This window comes from Rutidosis leptorrhynchoides, chromosome 2, assembly GCF_046630445.1.
Source record: "Rutidosis leptorrhynchoides isolate AG116_Rl617_1_P2 chromosome 2, CSIRO_AGI_Rlap_v1, whole genome shotgun sequence".
NCBI lineage: Eukaryota > Viridiplantae > Streptophyta > Magnoliopsida > Asterales > Asteraceae > Rutidosis > Rutidosis leptorrhynchoides.
The window spans coordinates 333,903,658-333,918,306 of NC_092334.1; the positions used below are offsets into that span (position 1 = coordinate 333,903,658).

The 14,649-nt window shown below is 33.5% G+C and overlaps 1 protein-coding gene across 1 annotated transcript; it reads left to right on the forward strand.

Moving 5' to 3' along the window:
* Window positions 1-3,091: 3,091 nt before the first annotated feature.
* Window positions 3,092-3,814, forward strand: LOC139888839 (uncharacterized). Its single transcript, XM_071871824.1, has one exon. The coding sequence runs from the start codon at window positions 3,092-3,094 to the stop codon at window positions 3,812-3,814; it is 723 nt and encodes a 240-aa protein (XP_071727925.1).
* The last annotated feature ends 10,835 nt before the right edge of the window (window positions 3,815-14,649 follow it).

Here is a 14,649-nt window from a genome sequence, read left to right on the forward strand (position 1 = left end):
TAATTTACCAGAGTCGCAGCAGATCTCCGCGTACATTATGGGGATCTGTCAAACTCGGCACTTATCTTTGGTAAAGACTATGCGGTGTAAGTTGCCAAAAATGTATGTTGAGGCGGTAAAAATGGTAAGGGACTATGTGCGGTCCGAGGAGTTTGCTGACGCCGCCATTGGGGATCACAGGTCGACGGACCGAAGCGATAAAGATGACAAAGGTAATGGTAAAGGAAATGCAGGCAACAAGTACAAAGGAAGCGGCGGCAGAGGAAGTGGAGGATACAGACGCTCCAGCTATAAGTCTAAAAATCATAACGGCTACCGTCCGTATGAACGGTACGTTTCCAAAAGGTTGTCACATGAGGAGGAAAGTCTGGTGAAGTCCTTGTCAAAAACGCCAAAGGAAATTTTGGCAGCAGAGGAAGAAAGCAAGCATTTTCCACAGTCGAAGCCGATGCATCCGCGCTTCACTGTCGATGAAAGCAAATGGTGCATTTTCCATGAAGATAAAGGTCACGATGCTGATGACTGCAGGGAACTCAAGAAAGTAATAGTCAAACGATTGAAGCTTGGAGAATTCGACCATCTGAAACCGCCGTGTGTCAAAACTCCCTGGATGAAGAAATTTGCCTGGCAACGGGGGAAAGAAAAGGCTCCAGAAAAACATATCCATATGATACAGATATGGTATTCTGGCCACGTTCAAAAGGCAGAAGTTTTGGAAGAATGGGAATGCGCCCCTATCATGTTCCCCGCTTTCTGGAGGGTCTATCCTACTGACTTGCCCGTTACGATAACCACAACGATAGGGCGCTGCAAGGTTTCCAGAATTTATGTGGACACGGGCAGTACAGTCGATGTATTGTACAAGGATTGTTTCTTGCAACTGCCGCAAGACATACATGATAGGTTGAAGCCGCCACTTCATCCCGTTGTTGGATTCACGGGGTGAAACTACTTGGCCTCTTGGCCGAGTGGACATTGATGTTACGCTAGAGGAAAACGAAAGGCAACGAACGGTGGCTCTGAATTTCATGGTGGTTAGGAGTCAATCAAAATATAACATTATTATGGGACGGGAAGCGCTATGCGAGTTTGGCGCGATAGCATGGAATGATGAAATTTCCAAACCCATTGAGCGTTGCGACCGTTTTCTCTGACCGAGTACTGATTGTAGGTCAGGTTGAACAACCGAAGCATCAGGCGGCGCTGATTGAACAGGGGGGAATGTTATCATTGATCACTCTTTTCCTGAAAAAGTTGTGCAAATTGGGAACACACTTTCCAGCTAAACGAAAAGCGCGTTATGCGAACTTTTGGTAAATAATGCAGATGTATTTGCGTGGCAGGAGTCGGACATGACAGGGGTGCCGCGTAGCGTTGCTGATCACTGTTTAAATGCTAACCCAAGTTTGACGCCGGTACGGCAAAAGAAACGAGGTATGGCGCCACAACGCAGCGTCTTCCTTAGAAACGAAGTGTAGAAGTTAGTGCAAGCGGACATATTGAGGGAAGTAAAGTACCAGATGTGGGTTGCCAATCCGGTGCTGGTCAAAAAAGCGAACGGATCGTGGAGGATGTGTGTAGACTTCAAAGACATCAATAAAGCTTGTCCCAAGGATAATTATCCGTTGCTTGAGATTGACTGGAAGGTGGAATCATTGACCGGTTTCCGTTTCAAGTGTTTCCTTGACGCCTACAAGGGTTATCACCAAATCCAAATGGCGAAACGCGACGAAGACAAAACTGCGTTCCACACAGATCAGGGTATCTTTTGTTACAAAATGATACCTTTTGTATTGAAGAATGCAGGCGCAATGTACCAGCGATTAATCGACACCGCGTTCAGAGAACAGATCGGTCAAAATGTAGAAGCATACGTTGACGATATCGTGATCAAAAGCCATACCGAAACGGGTCTTCTGAAAGACATACAAGAAACGTGAGATTCATTACAAAAGATTAACATGAAGCTAAATCCAGAGAAGTGTAGTTTTGGATTCGAGGAAGGGAAATTCTTAGGACACGTTGTCACGATGTGCGGCATCAGGGCAAATCCTAAGAAAATTCAAGCTTTGATGAACTGACCGCGCCGAGAACGAGAAAGGAGGTACAAAGCTTAAACGACAAGCTGGCAGCGCTATCTAGGTTCCTATCATAGGCGGAAGAAATATCGTTACCCTTCTTCAAAGTGTTGAAGGAAAGCGTTGGACGGAATTTCGATTGGACTCCCGAAGTGGATCACGCCTTTCAGGAGATGAAGGCCTTAATCAGGACGTTACCGACACTGACCGCCCCGGTACCGGGTAAAGTATCTGTTTCATGGTATTTTTTACAGATCTTTTTTGTATGAATCTCTTGATATTAACGTGTTGAGCTTTTAGGAGAAACTTTGACAATTTATCTGGCGGCGGGAGCTGAAGCTAGCAGCTCAGTGCTCGTCACGGAACGAGGCGGCACACAGATGCCGGTTTATTTTGTTAGCAAAGTGCTGCAACATGGCGAAGTTAATTACAAACCGATTGAGAAGCTTATTTTTGCATTTGTCCACACCGCGAGACGGTTGAGACGACACTTCCAGGCACACCCGATTCTGGTGCTAACTGATTCACCCATTAAGCAGGTACGGTATGATGATTGAGACCGGAGCATTGTGGAGGAAATTTTTTATAACAGATTTTTCATGCAGGTGCTAAGCAAATCGGAGGTTTCTGGCAGGTTAGCCAAGTGGGCAATTGAACTAGGCGAATATGAAATCAATTATGCCCCCCATACCGCAGTGAAAGGCCAGATCATGGCAGATTTTATGGTTGAATTTATATGCGCCGCGCCACCAGAACCGGTTGTCGAAGAAGTACCAAATACCGTTTCGTGGGAACTATTTACTGATGGAGCGTCAAGTTCTGACGGTGCAGGTGTAGGACTAATTTTGATTAGACTAGAAGGTGAGGAACACACTTACGTGTTGCGTTTCGAGTTCCCCGCCTCCAATAATGAAGCAGAATATGAGGCGTTGCTGTCTGGTTTACAAATGGCTGAGAAGATGGGAATTAAAGCCCTGAAGGTATCGGTTGATTCTCAGCTCGTATCGAATTAGATGCATGGGACGTTTGAAGCTAGAGATCCGGCCATGCAAAAATATCTGAGATTGGTGGAAGAAATGTCAAACAAATTCGAGTTTTTCTCAATCACGCAAGTGCCACGATCCAACAAAAAAGCCGACGCGCTCAGTAAACTTGCAACAAGTGTGTTCAGTCACTTCGCTAAGGATGTTTGGGTGGAGGTCCTGAGTCAAAAATCTACTGACGTGGTACAGGTATCGACGCGCTTCGATAATAAATATGCTATACGCATAATCAATTTAAATCACAACATACACTGGCATGTATTGATTTCCTTGCAAAGTAATATATTACATGAAGTGGCCCCCGTGGAGGAGGTTGAGACATGGATGAGTCCTATCATTGCGTATCTTAAGAATGGGACGTTGCCAGTTGACGGGGCAGCGGCAAGAAAGATCCGTATGAAAGCATCTTTGTACATGCTAAGGGATGGCGTTTTGTTCAAGAAATACTTTACGGCACTGCTGTTAAGGTGTGTCGATCTGAGTGAAGCAGAAACAATCGTAAGGGAGGTGCATGAAGGGACTTGTGGCATGCATGCTGGGTTTAAGTACGTTGTGGGAAAGATAAAGCGGTTGGGGTATTTTTGGCCGTCAATGTACCGTGATACAAAAGAAATCATCAAAGCTTGTGTTTCATGCCAACGTCATGCTCCACAAATTCACATGCCGGCGCATGAGCTAATTCCCATCATGTAATGACCCAGAAAATTTCGACTAATTTTTGAATCAAATCTATATATGATTTAATATTTTCGACAAGATAAGCAAAGTTTGTAATGTTGAGTCTCAAAATTTTTGAACTGTTTCATGAATTCATTTAACCTTCGAATGTTTCCGACGATTCACGAACGATTATTTGTATGTGTATATATATATATATATATATATATATATATATATATATATATATATATATATATATATATATATATATATATATATATATATATATAATACAATTTAATCATTAGCATTAAATATGTATAATAATATTATTATTACTTTCATTATTATTATTAATACTAAATACTAATATCAATATTAGTATTATTAATATTACTATTATTATTAGTGTTATAATTGTAATTAATAAAATTCTAATAATTTTAGGGTTATCAAAATAAAGATTTAAATATAAATATTATTATAAGAATGATTAAAATTATAATTTAGTTGTAATTTAAATATTATTAAGTATTATTATTTTTACTATTATTATTAATATAATAATTATTATTATTTTTATCATTAATATTATTATTATTATTTCTATTATTATTATTATTAGTATTTTTATTATTCTTAATAATATTAAAAGTATTATTATTATTAATATTAATTATTAATATAAATTAGGTATATATCGTTATCTGCTTTTTGATTTTTTATTTCTTCTTCCTTACATCGTGATTAACCTGTCGACCCAATAATCACTAGAAAACAAGATCGACCAAATTTTAATCACTAACTCAATCATTTAATTATCCATATAAATCCTCTGGTTGCTGCTATTCGGAAATAAGAAAACAGAAATCTAAAGAAAGTAACCGGTTCCTCTGTTCACGACAGGTTTTAATCAAAACCTCGAATTCGAATCGAATTTCAAAATCCATAAATGCAATTGTGTTAAAAATCATTTACTTAAACTATCTGCAAAGTTTCAAATTCCAATTCCTTATATCGAGTATGAATTTTGAAGTCAAAGTTGAATTTTCAAAAGTCAAACGATTTGTTCTTGGTAAAATTCAAATTCGTTTTCATATTTTTGTTGAAATTGATGATTCCTAAAGTTTCTAGGAATCAAATGCTACATAATTCATGTAGTAATCTTTATCTAAAACAGTCTAAAAATCAAAATTTGATATTTGAGTTCATGTTCATGAACTGTAAGTAACAAAAGCTTGTTTTCGAATCAATTTTTAAAATCTATAAATGTAGTATTGTTATGAATCTTTTACTCAAACTATCTGCAAAGTTTCAGCCTTCAATTATTCGAATTGAATTCGAATTTAAGAGTCAAAGTTTAAATTTAAAAAGTCAAAGAATATGTTCATCAAGAAATTCGAATCTGTTTTGAGGTTTCAAGTTCAATTGACGATTCCTAAAGTTACTAGGAATGATTTAAAAACTTTTTCATTTAGAAATCACTAACTAAAACAGCTTTTCAAAATCATATGTTGGGTGTTCTTCGCGTTTTTACAAACCTGCTGCTATTTTTTTATTTTTTTATTAATTAATCTATCCCACATTCAAAACGTTTCTGTATCACTTTCACATCCTAAAAGAAAATAAATTATATCTCAGTATTGATTATTTGGCTCTCTGGTCGACTGGTATTATGAAGAAGAAGAGAGAATCAGAAAATGAGTTAAATAAAATTAAAAGTATATTTAAAACAGAAATGTAAGAAGCGGAGCAATGGTTAAGAGTGTTTTCAGGTTAGCAAGAGGTCTTGGGTTCGAACCCGGGCTGTGGCAATTCTTTTTAAAAGCTGATTTGGAGAGGTAGTCTTATTATTATTATTATTATTATTATTATTATTATTATTATTATTATTATTATTATTATTATTATTATTATTATTATTATTATTATTATTATATTATTATTATTATTATTATTATTATTATTATTATTATTATTATTATTATTATTATTATTACTATCATTATTATTATCATTCTTATCATTATCAATATTATTACAAATAGGTATTTTTATATATAAAAAAATACATTACAATAATATTAATATTACATATCACTATATTTTTATTATTAAAATGATATTAATTAAGCTATATATAAAATATATCAATTAATATATAAATATGTATATTTTTATCATATATAAACCTTAATATAAATTTCTATTATTAATTGGTTATAAAATATACCTTAATGTATTTTGTCATATATTAGTTAAAGACCCGCGATTTCGGGGTTTTATGAAATGATGATATTATAAGACAATCTTTAATCATGATAACACAAATAAACAATATAATATTTCTAAATTTCAAATGTAAAAAAATGATGTTCAAATCAAAGTAACTGACTTAATAACAACTCAATAATCAAATACACGATGTCATATAGTTGTTATATACTTATATATCACATAAAATATATTGTTACAAAGTATCTGCTTTAGAAAGTTAATTTTTTAGTTGTATTTCCTTGTTAAGTTGTGTCACTTTGTATTCCAATTTAGATAATCATGCCTACAAATTAACATACATATCAGTATGTTTAATACCGACGAATTCTCAGAATTAAGAAATTAAAATCCTAATAATGATGTATTTAAATCGAGTGGTGTAATAAAAGCATCTCACAAGTAGGTTTGAAATAATTTGTTTAAGAATATTTTAAGTAGCACTTCATTATCACAATTAGTCCATGGTGACATTTCATGTGTGTTTTATAATTCCAGTGTAAATTAAGTTATATTCCAAACCCATTTGGGTTACCAACATTTTTATAAACGTAATTAAAAAGCAACGTCTTTGTTTTGATTTACCACAATACATGAACATATCCCTTTAAGTCTTTCTTGCTATAGCGATTAACTATGACACCCACTACTTGTAAATATCCAAATCGTCATTCAGTATCTCAGGAATACAAAGCAAAACATGAAGTATTTTTTAGAATATAATGAAATACTACAACTTATAATAATAGTAGCAGTAGTATCAGTATTGGTAAAGCTATTTAATCGTTTTTTTTAAACTAAATCTATACTCTAAACCCTAAACCTTAAGCCCTAAAATCTAAAATCTAAACCCTAAAATTAGGGATGACATCGGGTCAGGTTTGGTCGGGTGTGACGATCGCTCCAAATCCATATGGACGAACACATCATTCATTGATTTCATTGCGAGGTATTTGACCTCTATATGATACGTTTTGTAAACATTGCATTCTTTTGAAAAGGCACACCATAAATAAATATTAAATCAAAGGTTTTCGACATCTGATGATTTCTACATATAGACAATCACCGTATATAATAGTTTACAATAGTACTTCCGTTGACAATACAGTCAAAATAAGGTACATGATGATGAATTGGTGAATGCAACGTTTTCTTGAAAAATATGCCATATAAGACTCCATGCACATAGCTTGTTTATCATATAAGCAAACAGAGGAAGACTTCTAGGGAACCTGAGAATAAACATGCTAACAAGTGTCAACACAAAGGTTGGTGAGTTCATAGTTTGTATGTTTCGCATAATCTGTATATAAAGATGGATCACAAGATTTCAGTTGTTTCATCCAGAAACGTTTATCAAAATATTCTACGAAATTGAGCACCCTGGTAACTAAGCTTAACGTATATATAATTTGTACCCCTGTTTTAACATACATGCAACCAACATGTACAATACACGCAATACAACGTGTACTAATCTCAAATAGTATACGTCTATTTTATAGTTCAGGCTAGGGTTTCTATACCTGGAACAGACGGGGATGTCAAGCCCTATGGAACCATATACTACTACTCGCGCCCACCAGTTCTTATAACCGGCAGTTACTAGTTACCAAAGCTAAGGGATTTTCGGTTCAAACTCAGTGTAGAATTTAGTATGTACTTGTATCCATTGTGTTTGAAATAAATTTCATGTATTCTCAGTCCAAAAATATATATTGCAAAAGCAATTAAAAAGGGATCAATGAAACTCACCTTAGCAGCACATAAAGTTGTTCATCGTAATGTGACAGAAACTTGGTATATCAAATAATCGTAGATCTCAACCTAGAGAACATATGTTGGTCAATAAATGTCTATCAAGCTAGGTCAGGTCATAGTGTATCACAATCCTAATGCTCGAGATCGACATACAATAGTTATCCAAAGTCGTTTCAAAAAGTCAATTTTGACAATAGTTCAACAAAACGAGACGTGCCTTATATAAGGATTCATTTACTCGGCTGGTAATATTCAAAAATCCAATTTATCAATCTTACAAACAAGTGGTTTAAATATTAATTGCAGATTCAAAAGCAATTTCAATTAATGTCAATCATAATTCAGTTGATCATATGTTTTAATTCGTTCACCGAAATTACGCGATTTCTAAATGAAAAGTTATTGGTTTTTCGCCAGCTTTCCAAAAACATGCATATCATATACCTTTTATCAGTAATATATATATTTACTTCGTGATTCATCATAACTGTTTAACGACGAAATTTAGCATACAAGCATGCATAAATATATATACTCGAGCACTAGACATGGATACACAATTAATATACAAAAGATAAAATATGAGTGCTTACGTATCAATATTGAGATTCAATATTGTAGGAAAGTACGTAGACGTAACGGAGATGATAAACACTAGGTTTGACTTGCGAATATTACCCACGAATATTACCCATAACCTCCATAGCTATAACCCATAATTTTCTTAGCTCTATCCCGCTCGAAACCCATTTTGAAAGTAACACGTTCATAACCTCGTAGTAATATTTTATGTATAATACTAATAATAACGATATCTAAAAATACTAATAATAATAATAATAAGATTAATAATAATAATAATATTAATCTTAATAATAATAATAATAATAATAATAATAATAATAATAATAATAATAATAATAATAATAATAATAATAATAATAATAATAATAATAATAATAATAATAATAATAATAATAATAATAATAATAATAATATAGAGGGAGTATGAGATAGATAGAAGTGAAGAATGCATCATAAATCAGAAAAACGATCGAATTTATAGATGTGGCCAGATTTTAGACCCCATGCGATCGCATGGGTTTTATGCCTATTTCTCATGCGATCGCATGGCCCTAAAATCCAGCTCATAATTTTTTAACTTTTAGCTTGTCGACATATTTTTATATAATATATATAATATATTTAATTTAAATAATTAATTATATATTATATTAAATTCACGTGCATAGTTGACTTGTAATTTTTGTTTCGATAAGTCGTACGTCATCACTCGACTCATGTCCCGGTTCCGGTTTCTCGAACGCATTTTCGTACGCTTAGAAAACTTGCATTTTACATTTCGTGTCACGTACCTTTGTCAAAATATAGCCTTAAATTATCCCTAAACTATACTACTCAAAGTATATATTAAACTTTCGAGTGTTTTGGTCATTTACTTTTACAAATCATTATCTCGCTATTTGTTAATATATATATAATAACAATTCGTTTTATGACCAGTTTAATATTATATTTTATATATTTTCAATATTAATATATACGTTTTAAAATACATATCACAAGTTATTCATATATCTAATTCCAACTGTTAATATTCCTTATTATTGTATGTCTCCAAATTACGTTATTTAAACAAGCACTTTACCATTTATTTCGAATATCGTTAAAAATGAACGATTTCCCAAATCAACGTGGACCTCACAACAGAGACTCGTAATAATATCATAATCTTTAAGGGACTCAATAAATATCTTTTAATTCAATCGTTTGGCATAATCTTTTAACTCCGTAGTTAAATATATCAATCAGATAATCAAATCAATAAGGTTAATGCACAGTATCATTTTCATAACACTTTGTTACGTTTTCAAGTTATAGTATATATATGTATCTATTTACATATATTTGTTCGCGAATCGTTGAGAACAATCGAAGGGTATTTGAATAGTTCATGAATTTTAGGATTCAACTTCATAGACTTTGCTTATCGTGTCGGAAACGTTAAAGATTAAGTTTAAATTTGGTCAGAAATTTCCGGGTCATCACAGTACCTCCCCGTTAAAGAAATTTCGTCCCGAAATTTGAGTGAGGTCGTCATGGCTAACAATAAAAATGTTTTCATGACGAATATATGTTGATAAATAGAATTTTTATCACCGTTGAATAATATGGATACAAAAAATCCAATTACTCGAAGCGTAAGAGGGAAGTTATCGTAATAGAGTGAAATGGAGAATAGAGATTCGTCTTATCTCTTGACGTAGTAACGATTGATTTCCGGAATTTAAGGAATAGAAAATCTTCATAATTTAAATAAGATTTGATTCTTCGGAATTTAAGGAAATTACGATTTCCTTTGATTAAATGCGTAATCAGCCTCGATTGCTATGTCTGATATTTTGCTATAAATTAACCTCTTCCGTTTCATTTATTTTCACCACTCCTATAATCTTCTTTCTTATTTCATACTTACAAAAGATTTGTGAAAATGCTTCATCCAGTTCTGATTCTTGATATTTTCTTGGCTATCATATCATTCATTCTTCTTTTTCATCTGTCACCAGAGGAGGTTATTTTCTTCTACTATTACCCTGGGGTTATATTGTTTTACATTCTCCCGTGTCTTTATATTGCTATACGCATTGATATACACGGTTTATAATTTCGGGGTTGTTTTCGGTCTTTATATTTTCCATTATATTTCGGAGCTTCATGCTTTCGTTTTCTCTTCCCGACTTTAAGTCAAGCGAATAATGGTCCAAAATTCGTAGGTATGGATTTTGAAATAAACATAATTAATGTTCTAAGAAAGAAACGGTAATGGCACAATCTGACTTGTCAAATTACCAGAGTACCTCGAAAAAGACCGAATCATCAAAAAAAATATTTTCTTGATATGTTTAGAGGTTAAATAGAATGAAAAAGTTATGTAACATGGTTCATAATGAGGGTATGATCTGTGAATCTTTATCACGTTCTATTAGAAACTCAACATGACTTACTGTAATATAATCACATTGATCAAGTGTCATTATATTATACTAACTCATGCTTCAATTCCCAATACTACTTCAAAAACATCCATTTTTTGAAATTTTCAGAAATTAGAAACTAAAATAGTTTCTTTTATGATGTAACACAGATAACGTGAAGAGATAAATAATTTCGGATGATAATAGTTATGAAGATATCTTCAGAAATATCGAAGATATTTATAATGAAAGATATGATAATATCTTAGAATTTATAATATCGAAGGATGATGAAGAAGATTTGTTCGTAACGGATTTTGAGTCAGGAGCAAGGTATTCGTTAATAACTTCAGTAGATACTGAATCATTTGTATTCTTTGAAGTCAGGTTTAGTCTTTGTGATTTGTCCACAGCCTCCTTCATGGTCTGCTCAATCCGTTTTCAGTTCCAAACCTTCTCTTTTTCTCAGCTTTACCACCATACTATTCTTTATCATCAAACTTTTGACTGTTAAGGTCGTTTACAGTTTTTGTTGCTTCATCAGCATTTTTCCAAAATTCGTAGAACTAGTTTCGTAGTTTGGGGTGTTTTTCAGAAACTTCACATTCAAAGTATGTAAGTCTAGAAGATAGATGTTATATATATAACTGTTGTCATAGAAAATGCTGCGAGATTCAAAATACTGATTGCTAATTCTCGGTGGTTGGTATGGAAATTATTGTTACAAGATGTGGATGAGTACATGATAGGGTTTCAATGAGTATAAGAATTTTTCGAAAGGTCAAGGATTAATAAAGTTGTTTGGTAAATTTACTGCTAATGTGGCGGAACATGAAAGGTTCCCCAGTAACAAAACGTATATATCAAGGTTACAATAAGGCTTAATCTGAAAAGTTGAAGTTGACTGGTTGGAAGTGTGATAAAACTGGATACTTTGAAAAGAAATTGCAAGATTATTTTCGGTAATAACAATGCTAAAGGATCGTTCACCGTTTTGAAGTCAAAGTATAGCTTTGAAAGATGTAGAGATCTAAGAATGATGTCACTTGTTAAATCTTGACTTGGATTCTGCTCTGTTAATATCAGAATATGTAATTGAATTTGTAAGGAAACGATTGTATATCGCTGTGAGCATAGTTAATAATTTTTGAATCAAAGTTGAAGAATGTACAGTGTAACATATTAATTGCGAACTTATATATTTCCCGGGTATTACCTACCCGTTAAAGATTTTACAATTAATACTTTGTACAAAAGAATTTTTATTACCGTCTTTATGAAAATATATGTATGTATATTTTCTTCAGATGTTACACAGATTTAATGAGTTAATATCATATTAAGCTAATTTAATTTTTGGCTGGATTAGAAATGAATAATCTCTAAAACATTAAAGATTTCATAATCTTCGTGGAGTATTTTACTAATGTAATCAATACTTCGTTATTCAGTTTTATTGATATTTCCTCAGTGAATCATGTTGGTGCTTATGGAACTCTTTCTAACTTCGCAAGGTAAAAATGATGTTTTCTGGAAAGTTTCGAGTGTATCGAAAATGAAAATGTAAAATCAATTATGTAATTAAATAATACACTTGGTTTATTATGAAATGGAATTCATTAAGTTGAAACAGAGATTGTAGTTAACAATGGTTAAGTTGTTAAGGAAGGATGTACATCATTGTATATTAGTAATATGAACTAACCGAGTAGTACCTACCAGTTAAGATTCACACGTAATAGCTTATTACGGAAAGATTTATTTTGATTTCAATATTCATATATATTAAATATACATAAATTTTCTTCAGGGGAAATGAGTTAATACTTCATCGGTTATTGTTGCTGGTATTTCTTGGTAACTACGGTGCGTATGACGTTGATGCTCGTGGAACAGATTGTAAAGTTGAGGTTTGCGATGCGGATGTTGTTGGTGGTGGTAATGGTACTGTTGGTGTTGTTGTCGGTGGTACTGTTGATTCCGGTGATGCTGCTGGTGCTTGTAACCTTTGCACCATATTCTCCAAAGCCACTACCCGAGCGCGAAGCTCGTTGACTTCTTCTACTACACCGGGATGATTGGCGGTTCGGACGAGCGGATGAATAAGATCCAGAATTTGAGATAATATATTATCGTGACGAGATACTTTGGAAATGAGAGAGAAAATGGTGTCTCGAACAGGTTCGCCGGTAAGTGCTTCAGGTTCTTCGCCAAGAGGGCAATGTGGTGGATGAAAGGGATTGCCTTCTTCTTGTCTCCAATAATTAAGTAGGCTACGAACCCATCCCCAATTCATCCAGAATAGATGATGGCTAATTGGTTGATCCATTCCGGTTACACTGTCTTCGGAATTCAGGTGAATATCCATATCGGAATAGCTGTCAGAGTTTAAGGAATTTGAACTAGATACGGGATCCATCTTGTATAATTAGGGAGATGATTTTTAATATGAATTAGATTATAGAATTTAGTTTGGTATTCTTCAATACATAATTTACATATGTATATATAATACCAAATTCCATAAATCACGGAGAAATTTTCGGAAGATGTCAGGAAAAGTTTACAGTAACAGGTACGCTAACATATGAATTTTGTCTATACACTATTCATGCAATCAATGCAGTAAAACGTGTCTAGACTAGGAATGATAAGCAGGTAATTTTCGACAAGAAATGATAAGCAAAATTTTTAACATGCAGATACGGTCGAAGTCCAGACTTACTAATGCATCTTAACAACTATCAGTTAGACACATTCATGCAAGACCTGGTTCGCTAGGACCAACGCTCTAATACCAACTGTGACGATCGCTCCAAATCCATATGGACGAACACGTCATTCATTGATTTCATTGCGAGGTATTTGACCTCTATATGATACGTTTTGTAAACATTGCATTCTTTTGAAAAGGCACACCATAAATAAATATTAAATCAAAGGTTTTCGACATCTGATGATTTCTACATATAGACAATCACCGTATATAATAGTTTACAATAGTACTTCCGTTGACAATACAGTCAAAATAAGGTACATGATGATGAATTGGTGAATGCAACGTTTTCTTGAAAAATATGCCATATAAGACTCCATGCACATAGCTTGTCTATCATATAAGCAAACAGCGGACGACTTCTAGGGAACCTGAGAATAAACATGGTAACAAGTGTCAACACAAAGGTTGGTGAGTTCATAGTTTGTATATTTAGCATAATCTGTATATAAAGATGGATCACAAGATTTCAGTTGTTTCATCCAGAAACGTTTATCAAAATATTCTACGAAATTGAGCACCCTGGTAACTAAGCTTAACGTATATATAATATGTACCCCTGTTTTAACATACATGCAACCAACATGTACAATACACGCAATACAACGTGTACTAATCTCAAATAGTATACGTCTGTTTTATAGTTCAGGCTAGGGTTTCTATACCTGGAACAGACGGGGATGTCAAGCCCTATAGATCCATATACTACTACTCGCGCCCACCAGTTCTTATAACCGGCAGTTACTAGTTACCAAAGCTAAGGGATTTTCGGTTCAAACTCAGTGTAGAATTTAATATGTACTTGTATCCATTGTGTTTGAAATAAATTGCATGTATTCTCAGTCTAAAAATATATATTGCAAAAGCAATTAAAAAGGGATCAATGAAACTCACCTTAGCAGCACATAAAGTTGTTCATCGTAATGTGACCGAAACTCGGTATATCAAATAATCGTAGATCTCAACCTAGAGAACATATGTTGGTCAATAAATGTCTATCAAGCTAGGTCAGGTCATAATGTATCACAATCCTAATGCTCGAGATCGACATACAATAG